Below are 23,652 nucleotides of genomic sequence, written 5' to 3' on the forward strand. Positions count from 1 at the left end.
ATACTAATAACAAATAGTATGCCTCAGTGGTGGGGTGAATGGGGCTGACAAGTCCTTCCAAGTTGAAAAGTTCTACCATGTATAACACAGGGACATGTAACAATGGTTCAGGTGCCTCACACATGCTCTGTGCATTCCCCATTCCAGTCACACCTGTGATTTGTTGAGCCATAACCCTAAATCTCTTGCCTCTTGTGCAGAAATGAATGTGACCAAAGTTGGAACAGAAGAGATGTCTGTTTTGCATCTACAAGGGGCCACACGTTACCTTTGTGAAGAAGCATCAGATGATTTCAGAATATTAGAACATGATAATCCAGGCATGGATAGATAGTCATGCTGGTTAGAAGACATCCAATCACATCCTTCCTGATTTAGAGACAAATGTAAAGATGGCCAACCAGTGTATGATCAAAGATACATCTCCACCATACATTGGCCCTTATTCTGAATCGTGCGGTACGGCCCGCGTGCGGCCGTACCGCCGATGTTTTCAGTCTGCACATGCGCAGAGGTCAATCTGCGCATGTGCAGCCCAATTCGCCGCAGACGTAGTTCGTCCGCCGCAAAGGGGGCGTATAGGGGCGTGAGGGGCTTCATACCCTCATTTCCCTATGCATACGCCCCGCGTTTCATGGGCGTTCCCATGCAAACGCGGGGCGTATGCATGCTAATGCGGGTATGACGCCAGTGATGGGGGCGGGAAGCTGACGTCGCCGGATGTCAGCTCTCAGCCCCCATACAAGCTATCACACGGACGATTGTCCGTGTGGTCTCAGCTTGCGGGACCTGGTGGGGCGTGCGGCCCTGCCTTCGATGGTCGCCGACCATCGAATGCAGGGGGCAGCTCCCACCATGGTGGAGGCGTACGCCCCACCATTTTCTTGCGGATCGCCAGCCGTCCGTGTACGGACGGCCGTGGCGATCCGTATCGTGGGCGGGGATTGGTTTGTGCGGCCGGAGCACCGTGTGCGGCTCCGGCCGCACAGATCTGAATAAGGGCCATTGCCATGTCTGTGTTTTGAGTTGCACATATCTTATTAGACCTTATGCAGTGGTAATTTGCCACTTCCGCAACTATTTGATTTGATCACCATGTGTTTCCTCCTGTCACAATCAGAGATATTTGGTTTTATCATTGTAGTACAACCCTGTGGATTAGGTCTATTTATGTATTGAGTTTATACATGAAACCTGCCATGTTCACATATTCCCATCAGCCATGCGACAAGTTCCTCAGGATCCAAGATAAAGAAGAACTAAATGTTCCACAAACTGTTCTCCATGATATTGAACAGGTGTCAAATGACATTGTCATCTTGTCCTTCACCAGTGCAGGGTTACTAAATAACTAAACATTACATTAAGTACAGAAATGAGATCTGTATTTTATGGAGGCCTTGTTTTGCCATAAAAGCTGCAACTCCCTTGCACAGGACACCAGCAGCACAGTCAGAAGCGGTCACTACTTTTATGGTGTGAAACCACACAGTGGTTGACTAGAGCAGAATAGATGGGCCAAGTGGTTCTTATCTGCCATGGTTGACTAGAGCAGACTAGATGGGCCAAGTGGTTCTTATCGGCCATGGTTGACTAGGGGCAGACTAGATGGGCCAAGTGGTTCTTATCTGCCGTGGTTGACTAGGGGCAGACTAGATGGGCCAAGTGGTTCTTATCTGCCATGGTTGACTAGGGCAGACTAGATGGGCCAAGTGGTTCGTATCTGCCATGGTTGACTAGGGCAGACTAGATGGGCCAAGTGGTTCTTATCTGCCATCAAATTCTATGTTTCTATGACTGTGTATGCATTGTGCACACGCGCTACAGTACATGTACAATGCCACTCACAATGAGGAATCAGTTGAACCAGAAAGATATTATTTTGGGGAGGTATATTGGCGTTCGATTGTGATCATATATGCATAAAACTTGGCACCAGCATCGCAGTCGCTGTAGCTTTTGTGTGTAGCCATGGAGGCATTCAAAAGACAATGCTTTAATGTTTCTCACATATGCGTGGCGTTTGCGATGGAGTACGCAGTTTCTGAGCATGTTGGGATGGCTTTTGTGTGTGTTACACTTGCGATGCCTTCCACCAAGATTGCTGCTGTGTTGGCATTACAATAGCATCAGAATCAGGATTATAAGATTTGCAGCATTATTAGGTCATCACAGAAGACACGTTCATAGGGCTTAGTTTAGGTAAGGTGATCTTGGCTTCCAGTGTAGTCAGCATATGAATAATTGCTCCATACCATCACTGGGAATTAGGACAAGATCTAAATCACTGCAATAACCTGCAGCGTATATTTAGTAGTCGCATCTAACGTAGCAAACAGCACAGATGGACATTTGCTTTCCCTGTACTTTCCCCGCATCATTTACTGAAGATTTACGGCGAATGTTGGATAAATCAAGCACAGGCTGTTTTGTGCCCTAAAGGTAGAAGGAAAATCAGATCCTGAACTTTCACTGAAACGCCATAAATAAAAAAAAGTCTTCTCTTCCCTTGGGTTTGTTTTGCTGCATACATATTTCATAGCGTGTCCTGGGTCAATAAAACATAAATGGATATCTAGTTACATGTCAGTCACAGCTCTATACATGTACAAGCAACAACTTCTGTATGGGGTGAAATATATTTGAATGTAGCGCATCATCATTCGGTTTAACTGCTTGTTTGTTCCTCCAGAGTTTCTGTTGCCCAAAAATATTTTTTTTTGGGTATTTAAGCCTCTAGTTTCCCTTAATTTGGCGAATTACATATTACATCTACTTTAATTACAAGTATTGGCTGTATTGGGATGTCTGACAAAATGCACATACTTGTATGAAATGAAGATGCAGTAACAGCTGTTCATCACTTTTCAGCCTCTCTTCAAATGATCAAATATTGTATATGTATATGTTCTCCCAAGTATTGTTACTAGTCAGTGTGTCACACACCTCTCCCAAAGTAATGCTAGTCAGTGTATGTGAATACACCTCTCCCCAAGTAGTGCTAGTCAGTGTGTCACACACCTCTCCCGAAGTATTGTTACTAGTCAGTGTGTCACACACCTCTCCCGAAGTAATGCTAGTCAGTGTATGTGAATACACCTCTCCACAACTAGTGCTAGTCAGTGTGTCACACACCTCTCCCCAAGAAGTGCTAGTCAGTGTGTTTGTGTGTGTGTGTGTGTGTGTGTATATGTATACACCTCTCCCCAAGAAGTGCTAGTAGTTAGTGTGTGTGTACACCTCTCCCCAAGTTGTGAGAGGTTTCTAACTTCTGAGCAAGTGAAGATCCAGTTCCCAGAGGAAAGCTTTGGTGAATCTTGTGGCAGAAGATGGTCTGGATGGCCTCTCTCGCTAAGGAGTCTTTCGCTCCCTGTGGTGGAGGATTTCAAGCGGCAGCCTTAGTACTAGACATCTCGCATCCAGATGTTTTCCCATTATAAAATATACAAATAGCATATTTAATGAGATGCGAAAACGGGACCAGGTTCTGACAGGAGAATTTGCCAGAACCATGCACATTCAATCATTGAGATCTGTGCATGGTCCTGTCTTAAAAAAAAAGTGAGGTCCCCCTCCTAAGCATAACCAGCCCGGGCTCATTGAGCAGGACCTGGTTCCAAAAATACGGGGCCAACAGTGTAGGGGTCCTCCATATTTCTGAAACCTGCCCCGTACTCTTGGACTGGTCCTGGTTCCAAAAATACGGGGGACAATAAATCATGGGGTCCCCCTATTTTGAAACCAGCACCAGGCTCCAACAGCCCGCGGTGTCATGCCACAGCCGGGGGACACTTTTTACATAAGGTCCCCCGGCCGTACCATGAGCACCGTGGCTGGTCAGCCTTGGATGGGGTACCTGGGGAGGGGGGACTCCCCCAATAAAGGGGTCTCCCCCCAGGCTTCACCTGTCCAGGGCTGAAGCCCGGGGCTGTCATCTGCGTCTATGGCCATTGGACACTGGCCTGATAGTGTTAAATCATTCATACATAACATTTCTTTATACAGGTGAACTACAAGTGCCAGCAGGCCTCCCCCGCATGCTTGGACTTGGCGAACCACAAGTCCCAGCATGGGGGGCATTAATGTGCCCGCTGGGACAGTCCACCTGTAAAAAGAATGTTAACATAAAACACACACACACAGAAAAGTACAACTTTATTACACACATGCCTCACTTTTACACCAACATACTTAACAAACCAGGGTCCAGAGCTACCTCCCTCCTCCAGAGCCACTGACAGCGGGGTGAACCGGCTTCCTCCGGCGCTGATCACAGCTTCTATAGTGCTCTCCCAGTGCTATAGAGGCTACTAGTGTGGTTAGTCGATGCGTATCCATGGAGACGCATAGCTCAGCCCTGATTTGCTGGGATCCTGTAATTATTTTTTATGTCTGATGCAGTCCCAGAGCAAAATAGTTTGAGGACCCCTGAATTAGAGCTTCCGGGTGTAAGAACACTGAAGTTTAATTAAATGATTGCCAAGTAATACGGACCATACATGCCTATCCAATCCATCAATTATCGATCGGATTTGCCAACCGGCGAACTCCGATAATCAGTGATCGGTCGGTAAAATACTACTTGAAAAAAACTTGACATGCAGATGCAAATAATTTTTGGGTTGGGATCTGCAAATCAGGATTGTCCAACATGTTGGATTTTGCATAAGCAAAATAAGGAATTTCCCCAACTAATTGCTGATATACAGACCCCTTAACAGCGCATTAAATTCCTGTGTATCTGCTATGAACAAGCAGGAGACACTGGAATAGATTTACTGAAACGCCTAAAATGACTGTAGCTATCATTTCCTAAACTAAATAAATGATGATAACTAGAATCCGGTCACTTGCTATTTGCCACACTTCCATTCTTTCTTTTTAGCCTCTTTAGAAGTGTTAGTGAGCCTGCCCCATGTCTATTTATTGGATTTTGCGGTTGATTTAAAAAAAAAATGCTGGGTTCTGGCCATGGGACTAAAATACCCAGACAGTGTCTATGGACAGTAAGGCAACAGTGGGATATGAGGATATGTAAGGGAATGATACACTATAACTGTGTACCATTCTAAGCGGAGTTCATCTGTCCTACCCTTGAGTAAACCTCATGTAATATAAGAAATGTGTTATCTGATCGGAGACATTAAGTGGATATCAGAATATTTTGCTGTGCAGATTGATGTCTGATTAGAGTGTACTAACTGACTCACATCAGCCCCGAGGTCTCTAGTGAACCAAATTCTTCTTTAACTTTTGCATCTTACAGTAAATACATTGAAGACGCAGCAAAATGCCACTCTCTGGGGGTTATTCTGGTTGATTCACAAGGCTGCGAATTCGCAGCTTTGCAAGTCAACCAAACCCTCTTCTTGGGAATGGTGGCCTGGTATATGTTCGCATGCACTGGCTGCGAATGGATGTTTTACATAAACATCCATTCGCAGCCTGTGGGGGAACACCCACATCATTCGATGGTTGCTCACCATCGAATGATGCGGAATGCGCACACATAACTAAGGTTGCTCTGAGCAACCTTAGATATGTGTGCACATTCAAAAGAAAGTGGGCTGGCAGCTGACATCCGGATATGTCAGCTGCCCGCCCCCGTCGGCCGCGTCACCGGGCGATTACAATGGCAAAACTGTAGCAGGTCATGCTGGGAAGTGTAGTTCAACAACAGCTGGAAGGCCAAAGGTTCCCCATCCCTGCCCTTCAGCATACTTGCCTACTCTCCCAGAGGTTGCAGGAGACTTCCAATATTAGAGGTAGTTCCCCACCATCCCGAAAAGAGTAGGCAGATTTACAGTAGCTCTATCATGCCTCTTTCCAAGTCAAGTTGGTAGGATGTACAGATACCGGAAATTTTGGCACCATACGGAGGGGGCAAGGTTAAATTACGTGAGCGCCCACTAGTGTCTCCTCTCCAGGCTTCTCCTGGAGAGAAGACAAAAAAAGTCAGTAAGTATGCAGCAGCAGCGAAACTTTGTCTAGTAATGTTACTTGCTCTTTAATACTATATTCCACACATAGCAACCAATCAGATTGTATCTATTATCTTCTAGAAGGGGCTAAATAAAGAGGAAGTAGAATCTGATTGGTTGCCGTAGGCAACATCCCATCTACAATAGAGACTCCCTGAGTGAGAGTTGCGACTGGACTGCTTTATGCACTCTAGAATAAATGTGGATTTCCATCTATATTTAAAGTCTACGCGAATGCTCTACCTTCCAACACGTTAAAGTTAAGGAATTCCACAACTATCTGAACTTCAAAACCTCCCGAGTAACAGATTAAAATCCTTCAAAAAGAATGCCTATAATTAACCATGTAAACAAAGTCAGGGAGGAACGGATTTAAGGTGACAAACAGCCAATTTTCTAAACCAACACATTGCACACCTATAAGAAATGTGCTTTTATCATAAAGGCAAAAGTTCATTGTGTGACAGTCGTTAAAGGATTAGAGAATATGATTTCATGCATGATAGCACTTACCTCTTGGGCAGTAGACATCTGGGGCCCAGCGATTGCACTCGTAATTATCTTTTGCCTTTTCACAGGTGAAGCATTTGAATCCCCCGGGGTATGGCGTTGCTACGGAAACAATGCGCCCAACAGTTAGAAAATGCAGGTTCGTCACCATAGTGATTGATGTTGTGGCTCCTACGTTTTACTTTTCTATAGAAATGTAGAAGTTATATTTTAAATGAAACCAATTATTTTGTGACATTATGGGGGGGGGGGGGTGAATTCAATCTGTTCCACTGTTTCTGCTGTTTCTGACTTCTGTTATGTGAAGTCAGCTGCCCGCCCCAAACAGGAATCGGCCCATCTGCAACCCCAGGGGAACTCCCAGAGTTTTTATGGGAACGCCCATAAATGCACAGTGTTTCCCTGTTACGGCTCGGTATCCATCCCCCGCCCCCTCTGGAACGAACAGCTCAGCGAGTGTGAGACTTGACGAAGCCGTTCACTCCTGGGGTCTGCACATGCGCAAATACACGCATGCGCAGACCCCCCGAACGGGGCCAAATTCAGCCCCATCCGATCAAAGTTGATTCACCCCCCTAAATGCTTTATCTTTGCTTTATTTATTATTTCTATACACATACAGAGCTGCACAGAAGCTTCAGACACATGAATATTGGAAACTGATACTGGGACAAGGTGTTAAAGCAGGGATGGGGATCCTTCCAGCTGTTGTTGAACTACACATCCCAGCATACCCTGCTACAGTGTTGTTATTTGGCCATGCTAAAACTATTGCAGGGCATGCTGGGATGTGTCGTTCAACAACAGCTGGAGAGCTGAAGGTTCCCCATTCCTGTGTTAAAGGGACAGTACCGTATATGTTTCTTAGAGGATGTGGAATTGTCTTTCCGATCCTTCAAAGCAATTCTAAAGGCAAAAAGATCCGTACTCTGTACCCCGGCTGTGAGTGCTTATTACTTGGCCGGGGATCACAGGCTCTCTCAGTGTGTACAGCTGTGTGAGTTACTCTCCGGAACAATATCCGCCAACCACAAGGACTGATTGCATGTAGCAGTGTGCGGTTAAGCATACAATCTGTGTGTGACATATCTAATATACAGCTTTTATTCCGTAAGACCACAGAAAGTGAAAGGTCCGGGCTCAGTTTTCATTAGCTAGAATTCAGTCAGACAGAACTAGGTGGATAACTCAGCCCTGCCTATGTCCACACAGCCGCATTCAATGACGGTCTAAAGCACTGGTGGGCCCAAGGCACAGAGTATAGGAGTGGGCCCATCATTCTGTGCACGTAGCTGTATCCCCACTGTATATCACAAAAGCCTTGCTAGACCAACACCATCTGATTTCTTTCTGTTTCCACTTGTGCAGCTTGTTTTGTGTGATGTTCTCAAAGAAGACCTGGTAAGATGGGAGTTCTATTGAAGATGGGATGTTGCCCAAAGTAACCAATCAGATTCTATCTATTAACTTTTAGAAGGTACTACATAAATAAGTAGAATCTTATTGGATGCTATGGGAGACATCTCTTCATCAATAGAACTCCCATCTTAGTAAATGTACCCCATTGTGGCTCTACACTGACCCTTTTGCAGTCAATTTTTTTATTTATTTAAATGTTTAAATTAATTGTATATTTTTTTTATTTAATTTAAAAAATGGTCTATATTGAATATTGAACATATTAATGTTCTTATTTTAAAGTGACTCACCATTGGATCTGCTACTAGCGCTAGGGCTGTTGAGCCTGACTAGACGTTGGACTTGAAAGGGTTAAGGCATACACACTAGGCAATTCTGAGCTCACTTTTGGCATTTGAGCTTCTTTCAGCTCAAAATTGTACGTGGGCATGCAAATGAGCGGTGAGCATCCCGCATAATCCCGCATAATCTGTTCGAGTGAACCACTTTCCACAGTCTCCTACTGTGGAAAGTGGTTCACCCTCAGTGAACATCGCAGGGCCACGTGAACATCGCAGGGTCACGTGAACATCGCTAAGTCTATGCACTGAGCGATTTATCGGCCAGTGATTTTTACATCATCGCTCAGCGTTCACACTGGGAAAAAATACTGTTTATACACCTTTACACAAGAGTTGGGCAGGAACATGTCACAGTTACAGTTTTAAATTGGGATGGTTTTCCCAGGTGCACATATGAACTTTAAATGTATTTATTATTAACTGTACATCAGCCTAGATATCTTTTACTACTTGTCCTCTCATCATATGCACAAACAAAGCTGTTTCCATCCATTGCGCAAGACTTCAGTGTTGTTCATGGAATCAGGGGTATCCTCAATTATCATAGTCTAATTGCTCGCTCAACTCCTGGTCCCTATACTGCAACAGGGTGAGAGGGAGCACGACAGAGCATTGACAAGACAAATAGTAAGAGTTCTGCAGCATCACAGCTAATGCAAATGAGTGGGTGGAGCTAATGGTTGATGGGGAGCTTAAAATGTGTGGGTTAAATTCAGATCTAATTCATTATTTTATTTTTTAAGGCTATACAACTATTTAATTAACATTCATTTAAATACATTGTTATAGTAAGCCTTAGTATCACCTTGGTTAACCAACTCACTTGAACGGTCAAATTCTGATCTTCCAAAAAAGGTCTTATGTCTGCACCGAAATCTCTATTTACAGCATCTTCATTAGCTGGTAGTCTACTGATAGGTCTGAGCAAACATTAGCCCTGATTCTTTATTAGTTTTCAATGGGTCCCAATCGTAGCTTGTTTGCTTTTCCCTGCTGGACCAGTTGTAAGTTCTAACTTTATGTAACATGAGAATATATTGAATAATGTAACTGACAGTTCCAGTGTATCCTCTGGTATAATAACCAATGCAATAAATTACAGACGATGTAGTAATCTTACTTGATGGATAGAGAAATACTATGTCTTGCACTGTAAAGTCTCGCGAGTGGACCGTTTTCAACCAGTCAGCTATGTGACTTAACAACAGGAACCAGGCCACTGCCGGCCACGTTTCCATCGCAGTACAGGGTCCAATTCATACAGCCATCAGTCAGCCCCTCTTAATTCCTGAATATGTAAATAACATAAAGATACATTAAACCAGCTAGTAAATGCATAGTATGTAATTCAACACTGTAAACAGCATATATGCTATAGTAACATCTATACTAGATTTACCATTTACAAGTTCACCAATTATCTGGCAGACTGGTAATATGGCCAAACAGGTAAAAGTCTCGATTCAAGAAATCTACACACAACACACATACAATTATATGTGGTGTTAACCTGTGTGTGCATCTCTCTCTCTCTCTCTCTCTCTCTCTCTCTCTCTCTCAATTATTTCAACCTAATATTGAAACACTTTTCAATTTTTTATATAAAAAGATTTCTCACATTTAAAATATGACTTCACTGTTAAGTATATATGTGTGTGTGCTATCATACAATCAGCCTATTAAGATTAACAATCAAGTTGATTTTACAAATTGACAGCAATGTGATCATCAAATTGAATATGGACCTCAACGCGTTTCGCCATTTGTTCTATCTTTTGTACTTGGGCTCTCACTAACAGGAGTGCTCTATCGGAGGAGCAGCTGGCTACTTAACAGGATTAGCGCAGAACAGAGGTCATATTGTTTTGTTATATATATCTATATACAGTATATCAGCAAATGGAGAAGGCACTCAGCAGGCTTGTACGTGCAAAAAAAAACTATGGACACACCAGTCAGTGTATTTCACATTTATATTGTTTAGGGGTTGCCATGACTACCACAAAGTATGCCCGATAGCACCGGCCGATGTGCGTCGCGGACAGTGACATCACACAACCGGGACGGGGAAGGTCAGCATGGCAGCCTCATCATGGTGGCAGGGGTTGTATATAGGTCGGTTCTTATTTTGTGTCTGGTTGAGCCTGATGACAAGCAATAAATTCTCAAAACGTTGCTAACCTAAGAGACCGGTGTGTCCGTAGTTTTTCGTTGAAACTACAAGCCCGCTGAGTGCCTTCTCCATTTGCTGATATTACTGAGGATGTCTTGTATTGTGCACCACCACAACATTCTTGTTAATACAACCATAGAGTGCCAATGCCTGGATTGTGTCTATATTGCTACAGGTACATGGGAACTGCCTTTGTGACGCTTAAAAGTAACCCAATGACACGTTTTCTCACTATTAGATATGTGAGAGACAGATTTCACAATGGTTTTCTCTGTAATTGTGTGATTAGGAATGGCAGCCCACTCTTGTCTGGCAGCAGTGTTAGTAGTCCAGCAGCATTCAGAGCCAGATACTGCCACATCACATGATCACCCATAGACAGAAAGCAACCTTGTGAGACCATCTTTCAGCCTCCTTTGGTGTCAATCAATCTCATTCAATGTGTTCCTGTAGCCTGTACACAATGGAGGGGGCAAAAGTATGGGCTGATCCAATGGCCATGAGAAAGCGTCCTGTCAATTCACAAGTGACATCCGTTTCAGAAGGTACTGCATATAGTACAAAGGTTGCGGCTGATTTAAATATCTATTGCTGTGAGTATGAACAATAAGAAAAACATACCAGTCCTTTATGATAAAAATGTATTTTGATTGTTATTTATTATTATTATTCTTTTCTGGTACATCCAGTTGTTTTTTTAACTCATATGCAAAAATACATGTTCTATAGATCACTAATTAGTGGTGTTATTGTAGACATCCACAGCAAGGAAATACAAATGACAGAAGCAGTCTATTTGGGAGAGATTGACCATCCTATAAAAGAAAAACAAATAAATGAGCTAAAAACAATACATTTAATAAAGAAGCAGACACTAAACAATGATAAAGCACACTATATTCATATACAGATGTATTTTCATACTCCTATCCTTTTTTTGCGCCATTTCCATTCTGTACATATTGAACAGTTTACAAGGGAAGCCATGTGCCTGCCAATCACCCACACATCACATACAGATGATGCAACAATTTTCTATGTGCAGCCAATCACCCACACATTACACACAGAGTATTTGTGGGCCGTTCGGGACGTTGAGAGTTTCGCATTGGTATCTGGTATTGTTATTTGTCTCTTGTGGGCTGGACAGCTGGGCCTGCTACACACACACCTTATGTTCTACTATGATGGCTCTCCATGGGGAATATGTAATAGAGTCCTAGTCCTTATTTTAAAGCTGCAATAATTTACAAGGCAAAACCATACCTTGTAAATGATTGCCACTTTAATTAAACATCCTTGTTCGGACAGCATCCAGCGAACTTGAACTCATATTTAAAAAATATGCAGGGTGCTGTGGGATGCCAAAAAGCCTAGGGTGAACACCACACCATTGTAATATCTCCAGGATCAAACCATATCTCACTCTAGAGGCAACAAGACCATCATCCTTTCATTGGTCATTTCTAGACAAGACTTCAGAAAACTCATATTATCTGACTTCCTTGGCATCCACCTTTGGACTCCAATGTGTCCTTAATGCTTCTGCTTAACTCAACCTCCTCTCCAAACATCCGCCTATTCCCTTCACTAGGTTATTCACTCGCTTTTCTTTCTCTTCAGAATCCAATATAACCCTTCACACTCACTTAGAAAGACCTCACCCAAGCTTACCCCCCCCCCCCCACCACACACACACACATATAAGCCCTTTGCATCCTCTTTTCCCCCTTTCCTTTAGTTTTTACTGTTTATGTAAAAAATTCAGAACCCTTGTGGTCCCACATAGTGGATGTGCCCGGTTGAAACTGGGCAAAGATTTACTGGGAAGAACATTCTACCCCTTTTCAGCTCGTTGGGAATCAAATTTCAAAAAATGTGTGCTTAGCGGGTGACTTCAAATAACTGTCGCCATTTCCAGGGCACCCGGCAGGTGCACAGGGAGAGCTCCCCAACTGTGATATGTTCCAGATCACAATGGTGATACATTGTAGGATCAAGAGCTTTTATTTGGTATATGATGTGCCCGGCTCAGACAACGGTATCATATATCACTCATAAAAGCTGTCCTTCTGCTTTTAATATATAGATAATAATTATGGCACAAGTCTTTTTTTTTATAGCAGACCTGTATTTTGCCTTTTTAATCTAGATTATGTACCTTTTCCTAAATTTGAAACATTATTGATGAAAGTATGAAAGGGCTGAAACTTTGAGCTGAACCGCTAATGTGTGATATGTAGATTAGCTTAGAGAGGAGGTGGCCAGTATGCAGTCTCTGATTGGGCCCTCTCTCTGAATTGGTGTAGTAGACTCTGGCATTATATATATATATATATAGAGATATATATATATATATATATATCTGTATATATATATAATACGAGGAGAACCGGCACTCGCATCCAATAAAGCTTCACAGCAACCGGGGTGCCTTCCAAGTCCAAGGAATGGAGAGTAATAACGGAGTATGATGGCGGCACTTGGCGGGTTTCACACAACCAATAAACAGCCCACACCAAGGGTCAATAAGTTTAAGCTTTCGGATTTATTTCAATCCTTTTCTGATGAAGGATTGAAATAAATCCGAAAGCTTAAACTTATTGACCCTTGGTGTGGGCTGTTTATTGGTTGTGTGAAACCCGCCGAGTGCCGCCATCATACTCCGTTGTATATATATATATATATATATATATAAGCAAGCAAAGAATCCGGCACTCCACAACTTAACTTAGATAATACTTGCTCCGGTGCCTTCCCAGGTCAGCGACCAAAAGTACTGTGGATGGCAATAAGGCGTCACTCGGAGACTGGATACAACTTCAAAATTTATTGTGTGGTGACCGACACCAGTGTTTCGAGACAACAGCTCGTCCTCAGGGTTCAACTCACAAACATCAAATGACAGAGTTAAATACCCTACAAAGATTCCCGCGCCCACCAATGCTTAATTAAACTTACCTGGATCAGGTGTGCCCTCTGCGCGTGTTGCGTGTAGTCAGATCACTCCTATGCCACTGCGTGCTTCCTGGTGATGTCATCACCCCGCGTCCCCGCCTCTGGAACGCACGCCGGCGGTTGGAGCTCTCCTGACTTCCGCATAACTGACACGCAGGAGCTAACCCGTCCAGGATTGATCTATGAGCACAATGCAAAGATGTGCAATAAAGTGTCAAATGCTTACACATTAAATATAAACAACAATGTTGATACAATATTAATATATATAAAAAAAGTGACAAAAAAGAATACAAAAAAAATTTACATAAATTAGACGGACAATATTAAAAAGTGTAGTAACCCTTTGTAGGTCAGAGTCAGCCTATTATGAGGATCTAACATACAAAAGTCCCCTTAAAGGGGAAGTAATAATTTTATTTTTATCAATATTAAAAATAATAGTCTGACCTATATTGGGCAGGTGGCCTACACAAGTTGGAAACAATCCAAATGCAGAATAAGTTGATAACAATTAATTAATAAACCTTGTAACCAAATATGTATTAACTGGTATACAGACCAGTATGTGCTATAATGCACAAAAACTGTTTTCTTTGCAAAAACAGTTACAAACACATTTATTACAATTACCCAAGATAATAAACACAAGATAACACACCAGGGTTCGAGCACTACCCGTTATAAGAAACTTTGTAGGCCATGTTGTTCATTCAGCCCCCTGGGCGCGATGGTATCCAACACATGGATCCATCGTGCCTCAGCCTGAAGGAGCTTTTTACCTCTGTTACCACCCCTATAATGTATTGGAATATGATCAATGATTTTTGACCTCACACTGGCAACACTGTGTCCCTTCTGAACGCAATGTCGTGCAAAAGGTTGATCACTATTGCCGCTAGCCAGGGCTTGTCTGATAGCGTGACGATGATTCGCCATCCTAGTTTTGAACTGACATTCTGTCTTGCCCACGTAATAAAGACCACATGGACAAGACAGAACATAAACCACGAATTTGGTAGAACACGTGACCGCGAATTTGATAGGGATACTACGGCCCGTGTGAGGATGATTGATGAACCTCCCTGCCAGTAAAGAACCGCAGGTCGTGCAACCCACACATTTGTAACAGCCCGCCGGTCGGGTCAAGAAATGTGTGGGTGCAGCTTTTTTAGTAAGCTCACTAATGTCTAACTTCACTACCAGATCGCTTAAATTCCTCCCCCGTTTGTATGAAGGCATAATTTGCATTTTATTCAGCCCGGGCAGTTCCTTGTCCGTAGTGATAAGGGACCAATGCTGTTTTACCTTTCTAGTTACCACCTGGCTGTCAGTAGCAAATTCATTAACCCAGGGAATCTTGGACTTAATCTGCTCAGCCCTGTCGGGGGGATTCAATGCTGCCTCTCTCGAGGTCAGCAAAACCTTCTCTTTAGCTTTCATAAGAGGACCCCTTCTATAACCTCGGGCTTCAAATTTTTCTTGCATTAAGTCCAGTTGCTTGCAGGTTTCTACAGGATCACTAGTGATCCTGCGCACCCGCAACATCTGGGAAAAAGGGAGACCTTCCCGTAAAGGAAGGGGATGGCAGCTTTCATGGCGTAAAAGAGTATTTCTGTCTGTCTCTTTAACAAAGATGGAAGTAGAGAGCCTCCCACTGTTAAGCATAATTTTCACGTCCAGAAAATTCACATAGTTATCACTGATGGTAAATGTAAACTTAACAGGACTTTCTGAACGATTGTGAGACTCAAACATCTCTGTCAAGGACTCGGCGGACCCCTGCCAAAAAATCAACAAATCGTCGATGTATCGAAGATAAAGTAGTATCTTATCACTATTAGGGCCCTGAAAGAATAATTGGTTATCTATCAAGCACATAAAAGCATTGGCGTACGACGGGGCCACAGGGGACCCCATCGCACAGCCAAGCTTCTGCCTGTACATCTCTCCATTAAAGGTGAAATAATTTCTATGCAGGACCAAAGATAACATTCTCATAAAGGTCTGTGCATTAGGACCACAGTAGGCGTCATTATTCTCAATCAAAAAACTCACAGCATCCATCCCCTGTATGTGGGGGATGCATGTATAAAGACTGGTAACATCAGCACTACAAAGTAACATATTATCTGGCCAGCTATCCACCTCCTGCAGGCGTTTAATCAACATATTTGTATCTTTTAAATACGCCTTAGTTTGTTGTATGCAGGGATTAAGATAGGCATCCAGATAAGTAGAAACAGTATGATACAAAGATCCCCTGGCAGAGATAATTGGTCTGCCAGGGGGATCTACCAGACCTTTGTGCACCTTAGGCAAGGTGTAAAAAAGGGGCACAATAGGAAAATCTGTTTTCAAAGCTGCACAAACTTTATCTGTAATCGAACCTTCATTGAAAGCTACAGCAAGGATACCGTCCAATTCCCTTTTATATTCATCAGAGGGATCACAACTCAAATGTTCATAAACATCACCATCAGATAGCTGACGCTGGCATTCCTGTACATATTTATCAAGATCTTGTACCACCACTGAGCCCCCTTTATCAGCCTTACGGATGATTATATCAGTCCTTTTTTGTAACGACTGAAGGGCCTTGCGTTCTTGGATGGATAAATTATTGGCAATAAGTAAGGAGGGCTCAACGGTGTGGATAGAGTTCTCCATCATTCTTGTAAAGGAGCGTATGGACGGGTTGTAAGATTGTGGGTCAAATTGCGATCTAGCTTGTAATTTTCTCAATTGTAGTGGTATGGGGGGGGTGGTTAGGGATTCAGGCTCACAATTAGCGCTAGAGCTGGGGATGGCAGTGTTTTTATCAAAATGTTCTCGGAGTCTTAAAGAACGACCAAATCTGTAAGTGTCCACTTTCCATTGGAAGCTATCTCTCTTAAAGGTCGGCACAAAGGATAACCCCTTGGAAAGTAAAAGTGTCTCGGTTACATCTAGAGGGGTACTTGACAAATTAAACACCAAGTCCTTACCTAGCGTACGACCTTCCGTCCTTTTCTGGCGCTCGTTCTGCTTGGAGCGCAGCGTCCTGCGCCTCGACCTGCTGGTGGCTTGTGGGAGGCTTGCAAAGGTACGCCTAAAGGGCCGACACCAGATGCTGAGGAGGAAGGTGTTTGTAGATCCGTATCACTAGCCGAGGTGCTGGTACCTTCATAGTCTAGATGATGCCGACTCCTATATCTTCTCACGTAAGGTTTCTTATTCCCCTTGGGACCGTCAGTGCTGAGCCATAAATAAACATGATTTTGCTCATAGTCTAATTGCACCTTACGCTTCTTTTCACGTTTAAAGCGTATGAGCTCGCGTCGATAGGTCTCAATCTGTTGGTTGAGCTTGGTTACCCAATCCATCTGGAGATCTTGCGTAAGTGCAGGTTTATGTGTGGACTCAAAGACGGCCAATTTACTTCTAACCAAGGCGAGTTCCTTAGTGGATTCATCCACCACAAGGAGTACAAGGTCCATGGAACACTTATTAAGAATGCTCACCCAGCGTTTGCAAAACGGGATGCTCTGTCTGCCAATTGTGGGCATATTAGTTACTCTGAAACCTCGCGGTATTTGCTTGTCTTTATAATATTCAGACAATGTTGAAGCGTGCATCATATAGTCGATTTCCCGTTTTTTTAGGGCAAACCAATCCTTGTAAAATCATCAAAGCAGGTGCCTCTACAGCGCATACAGCGGCCATTGAAAATGAGGACCTATACAAGGATTGGTTTGCCCTAAAAAAACGGGAAATCGACTATATGATGCACGCTTCAACATTGTCTGAATATTATAAAGACAAGCAAATACCGCGAGGTTTCAGAGTAACTAATATGCCCACAATTGGCAGACAGAGCATCCCGTTTTGCAAACGCTGGGTGAGCATTCTTAATAAGTGTTCCATGGACCTTGTACTCCTTGTGGTGGATGAATCCACTAAGGAACTCGCCTTGGTTAGAAGTAAATTGGCCGTCTTTGAGTCCACACATAAACCTGCACTTACGCAAGATCTCCAGATGGATTGGGTAACCAAGCTCAACCAACAGATTGAGACCTATCGACGCGAGCTCATACGCTTTAAACGTGAAAAGAAGCGTAAGGTGCAATTAGACTATGAGCAAAATCATGTTTATTTATGGCTCAGCACTGACGGTCCCAAGGGGAATAAGAAACCTTACGTGAGAAGATATAGGAGTCGGCATCATCTAGACTATGAAGGTACCAGCACCTCGGCTAGTGATACGGATCTACAAACACCTTCCTCCTCAGCATCTGGTGTCGGCCCTTTAGGCGTACCTTTGCAAGCCTCCCACAAGCCACCAGCAGGTCGAGGCGCAGGACGCGGCGCTCCAAGCAGAACGAGCGCCAGAAAAGGACGGAAGGTCGTACGCTAGGTAAGGACTTGGTGTTTAATTTGTCAAGTACCCCTCTAGATGTAACCGAGACACTTTTACTTTCCAAGGGGTTATCCTTTGTGCCGACCTTTAAGAGAGATAGCTTCCAATGGAAAGTGGACACTTACAGATTTGGTCGTTCTTTAAGACTCCGAGAACATTTTGATAAAAACACTGCCATCCCCAGCTCTAGCGCTAATTGTGAGCCTGAATCCCTAACCACCCCCCCCATACCACTACAATTGAGAAAATTACAAGCTAGATCGCAATTTGACCCACAATCTTACAACCCGTCCATACGCTCCTTTACAAGAATGATGGAGAACTCTATCCACACCGTTGAGCCCTCCTTACTTATTGCCAATAATTTATCCATCCAAGAACGCAAGGCCCTTCAGTCGTTACAAAAAAGGACTGATATAATCATCCGTAAGGCTGATAAAGGGGGCTCAGTGGTGGTACAAGATCTTGATAAATATGTACAGGAATGCCAGCGTCAGCTATCTGATGGTGATGTTTATGAACATTTGAGTTGTGATCCCTCTGATGAATATAAAAGGGAATTGGACGGTATCCTTGCTGTAGCTTTCAATGAAGGTTCGATTACAGATAAAGTTTGTGCAGCTTTGAAAACAGATTTTCCTATTGTGCCCCTTTTTTACACCTTGCCTAAGGTGCACAAAGGTCTGGTAGATCCCCCTGGCAGACCAATTATCTCTGCCAGGGGATCTTTGTATCATACTGTTTCTACTTATCTGGATGCCTATCTTAATCCCTGCATACAACAAACTAAGGCGTATTTAAAAGATACAAATATGTTGATTAAACGCCTGCAGGAGGTGGATAGCTGGCCAGATAATATGTTACTTTGTAGTGCTGATGTTACCAGTCTTTATACATGCATCCCCCACATACAGGGGATGGATGCTGTGAGTTTTTTGATTGAGAATAATGACGCCTACTGTGGTCCTAATGCACAGACCTTTATGAGAATGTTATCTTTGGTCCTGCATAGAAATTATTTCACCTTTAATGGAGAGATGTACAGGCAGAAGCTTGGCTGTGCGATGGGGTCCCCTGTGGCCCCGTCGTACGCCAATGCTTTTATGTGCTTGATAGATAACCAATTATTCTTTCAGGGCCCTAATAGTGATAAGATACTACTTTATCTTCGATACATCGACGATTTGTTGATTTTTTGGCAGGGGTCCGCCGAGTCCTTGACAGAGATGTTTGAGTCTCACAATCGTTCAGAAAGTCCTGTTAAGTTTACATTTACCATCAGTGATAACTATGTGAATTTTCTGGACGTGAAAATTATGCTTAACAGTGGGAGGCTCTCTACTTCCATCTTTGTTAAAGAGACAGACAGAAATACTCTTTTACGCCATGAAAGCTGCCATCCCCTTCCTTTACGGGAAGGTCTCCCTTTTTCCCAGATGTTGCGGGTGCGCAGGATCACTAGTGATCCTGTAGAAACCTGCAAGCAACTGGACTTAATGCAAGAAAAATTTGAAGCCCGAGGTTATAGAAGGGGTCCTCTTATGAAAGCTAAAGAGAAGGTTTTGCTGACCTCGAGAGAGGCAGCATTGAATCCCCCCGACAGGGCTGAGCAGATTAAGTCCAAGATTCCCTGGGTTAATGAATTTGCTACTGACAGCCAGGTGGTAACTAGAAAGGTAAAACAGCATTGGTCCCTTATCACTACGGACAAGGAACTGCCCGGGCTGAATAAAATGCAAATTATGCCTTCATACAAACGGGGGAGGAATTTAAGCGATCTGGTAGTGAAGTTAGACATTAGTGAGCTTACTAAAAAAGCTGCACCCACACATTTCTTGACCCGACCGGCGGGCTGTTACAAATGTGTGGGTTGCACGACCTGCGGTTCTTTACTGGCAGGGAGGTTCATCAATCATCCTCACACGGGCCGTAGTATCCCTATCAAATTCGCGGTCACGTGTTCTACCAAATTCGTGGTTTATGTTCTGTCTTGTCCATGTGGTCTTTATTACGTGGGCAAGACAGAATGTCAGTTCAAAACTAGGATGGCGAATCATCGTCACGCTATCAGACAAGCCCTGGCTAGCGGCAATAGTGATCAACCTTTTGCACGACATTGCGTTCAGAAGGGACACAGTGTTGCCAGTGTGAGGTCAAAAATCATTGATCATATTCCAATACATTATAGGGGTGGTAACAGAGGTAAAAAGCTCCTTCAGGCTGAGGCACGATGGATCCATGTGTTGGATACCATCGCGCCCAGGGGGCTGAATGAACAACATGGCCTACAAAGTTTCTTATAACGGGTAGTGCTCGAACCCTGGTGTGTTATCTTGTGTTTATTATCTTGGGTAATTGTAATAAATGTGTTTGTAACTGTTTTTGCAAAGAAAACAGTTTTTGTGCATTATAGCACATACTGGTCTGTATACCAGTTAATACATATTTGGTTACAAGGTTTATTAATTAATTGTTATCAACTTATTCTGCATTTGGATTGTTTCCAACTTGTGTAGGCCACCTGCCCAATATAGGTCAGACTATTATTTTTAATATTGATAAAAATAAAATTATTACTTCCCCTTTAAGGGGACTTTTGTATGTTAGATCCTCATAATAGGCTGACTCTGACCTACAAAGGGTTACTACACTTTTTAATATTGTCCGTCTAATTTATGTAAATTTTTTTTGTATTCTTTTTTGTCACTTTTTTTATATATATTAATATTGTATCAACATTGTTGTTTATATTTAATGTGTAAGCATTTGACACTTTATTGCACATCTTTGCATTGTGCTCATAGATCAATCCTGGACGGGTTAGCTCCTGCGTGTCAGTTATGCGGAAGTCAGGAGAGCTCCAACCGCCGGCGTGCGTTCCAGAGGCGGGGACGCGGGGTGATGACATCACCAGGAAGCACGCAGTGGCATAGGAGTGATCTGACTACACGCAACACGCGCAGAGGGCACACCTGATCCAGGTAAGTTTAATTAAGCATTGGTGGGCGCGGGAATCTTTGTAGGGTATTTAACTCTGTCATTTGATGTTTGTGAGTTGAACCCTGAGGACGAGCTGTTGTCTCGAAACACTGGTGTCGGTCACCACACAATAAATTTTGAAGTTGTATCCAGTCTCCGAGTGACGCCTTATTGCCATCCACAGTATATATATATATATATATATATATATATATATATATATATATAAAATGATAGATAGATATTAGTAAGCCCGCTCAAAGCAAATGCTTCAAAAGCTAGTCTGCTACCTTAGAAACATAGAAACATAGAATTTAACAGCAGATAAGACCCTTTCACTCGCTACCAACAGATGGCAGTGTTTTGGAGACACACAGACACTAGACATGCATGTATGTATATATATATATATATATATATATATATATATATATTGGGAGACAAAGATGTAAGACCATGCGCTATATTATAGTCCAAAGTCACCAGTGAATAGATGGCCCTTTTTCAAGGGAAATGGGCACCAAAGACCAAGGTAGGAATGCCGCACTCTCTCTATAATGGAGCCTCTGGAACCCACAGAGGATGTAGATCTAGGAAAAAACGTGGACAAAGAGGCGCTTCATGGTGCATTAAACGAGTAACAGTTTAATGTAAAAGAGGAATTCTCCAAGGTAAAACAGAGTCCAAGACTTGTACCATAAAACAAAGCACTGTGGACTGGATACCACACGATTTAATATATAAAACCAAAGGCAAACTGCTCACGATCAACCAGGCACAGGTGTCCACAAACGACCTGCAGAAAGCTGCACCGCTGGCTTGCCATACAACGATCAGGGACGTCACGGACCACCGGTGGTAGAAGGCAGGAGCAGGATCAGCTGGAAAGGCACGTCGTAGGCCACACCCTGACGCGTTTCGTCGTAAGACTTCGTCAGAGGGCGTGGCTACTACGCGTGCACGACCAGCCTATAACCACACCAGACCTGTCAATCAAGACCGGCCGGTGGATGGGGACCGCCCCTATGTAACAGCACGGACTAAGTCAGCACTTCTACCCATGTAAAAGATAGTATACAACTGCCGTTGGGCAAACAATCCACTCGACTACAAAACAAGTGAACTAAGTCCATATGTATAAATATAAACAAAGTGGACACCACCACAGACTAGCTGTGGAGTAATTTTAGGATAAATATCCACATAGTAAATTAACTAATGGACTCCCGTGAGTAGGTGAAGTTGAGCAATTTTTTACAATAGAAGACACACATACACTTATATGCTATAAAGCCTATACAAAGCCATAAAGATACATATACATCTCAATAGCGTACAAATACAAAAAAGAAATAATTAATTATAAAAATGAACTATAAAAAAACATGATAAAAAAATATATATAAAATATATATCTATATTTGCTACTCAGTACTATGAAAAATGCACATATACATACACCATTTATAGTAATATTTCAGGCGCATTAGAAGAAAGTCACCACTATGGACCAAACAACCCATAAACAACCCAAAATACTAAAGCAAAAATTTATTTTGGGGGGTCAGTTAATAAATGGGGTAATCTCATAACCCTCATTGAGACCCAATTTTTCTCTGACCCATCCAGTCTATCGTTTAAAGGTATTGAACTAGTGAAACATGGGAAAAGAGGTGGTGATCATGAGAAGTTTTTACTCAAGAGGGAAACCACTTGGATCCTGCGATTAAATACCCTGACCCCGCTGGGTCTCAATGAGGGTTATGAGATTACCCCATTTATTAACTGACCCCCCAAAATAAATTTTTGCTTTAGTATTTTGGGTTGTTTATGGGTTGTTTGGTCCATAGTGGTGACTTTCTTCTAATGCGCCTGAAATATTACTATAAATGGTGTATGTATATGTGCATTTTTCATAGTACTGAGTAGCAAATATAGATATATATTTTATATATATTTTTTTATCATGTTTTTTTATAGTTAATTTTTATAATTAATTATTTCTTTTTTGTATTTGTACGCTATTGAGATGTATATGTATCTTTATGGCTTTGTATAGGCTTTATAGCATATAAGTGTATGTGTGTCTTCTATTGTAAAAAATTGCTCAACTTCACCTACTCACGGGAGTCCATTAGTTAATTTACTATGTGGATATTTATCCTAAAATTACTCCACAGCTAGTCTGTGGTGGTGTCCACTTTGTTTATATTTATACATATGGACTTAGTTCACTTGTTTTGTAGTCAAGTGGATTGTTTGCCCAACGGCAGTTGTATACTATCTTTTACATGGGTAGAAGTGCTGACTTAGTCCGTGCTGTTACATAGGGGCGGTCCCCATCCACCGGCCGGTCTTGATTGACAGGTCCAGTGTGGTTATAGGCTGGTCGTGCACGCGTAGTAGCCACGCCCTCTGACGAAGTCTTACGACGAAACGCGTCAGGGCGTGGCCTACGACGTGCCTTTCCAGCTGATCCTGCTCCTGCCTTCTACCACCGGTGGTCCGTGACGTCCCTGATCGTTGTATGGCAAGCCAGCGGTGCAGCTTTCTGCAGGTCGTTTGTTGACACCCGTGCCTGGTTGATCGTGAGCAGTTTGCCTTTGGTTTTATATATTAAATCGTGTGGTATCCAGTCCACAGTGCTTTGTTTTATGGTACGAGTCTTGGACTCTGTTTTACCTTGGAGAATTCCTCTTTTACATTAAACTGTTACTCGTTTAATGCACCATGAAGCGCCTCTTTCTCCACGTTTTTTCCTATATATATATATCCAGATAGATCCGGCACTCCCACTGTAATTCGGTACTCGCTCCGGTGCCATCCTGAGGACGAGCTTGTAGGCTCGAAACAATTGTTGGATTGTTCATGCTTTGCTGAATAAAGAAATCA

The 23,652-nt window shown here is 42.9% G+C and overlaps 1 protein-coding gene across 1 annotated transcript in view; it reads right to left on the bottom strand.

Moving 5' to 3' along the window:
* Window positions 1-23,652, bottom strand: part of LYPD6 (LY6/PLAUR domain containing 6) — an 85,541-nt gene that overhangs the window by 16,853 nt on the left and 45,036 nt on the right. The window contains exons 3-4 of the mRNA XM_083153840.1: window positions 9,372-9,539; window positions 6,495-6,593 (exon numbers count right to left, since the gene is read on the bottom strand). Of these exons, the coding sequence (XP_083009966.1) occupies window positions 6,495-6,593; window positions 9,372-9,489 (217 nt within the window). The 5' untranslated portion in view covers window positions 9,490-9,539. The remainder of the gene's footprint in view (window positions 1-6,494; window positions 6,594-9,371; window positions 9,540-23,652) is intronic.

This window comes from Crinia signifera, chromosome 7 (genome assembly GCF_055691185.1).
Source record: "Crinia signifera chromosome 7, ASM5569118v1, whole genome shotgun sequence".
Taxonomy (NCBI): domain Eukaryota; kingdom Metazoa; phylum Chordata; class Amphibia; order Anura; family Myobatrachidae; genus Crinia; species Crinia signifera.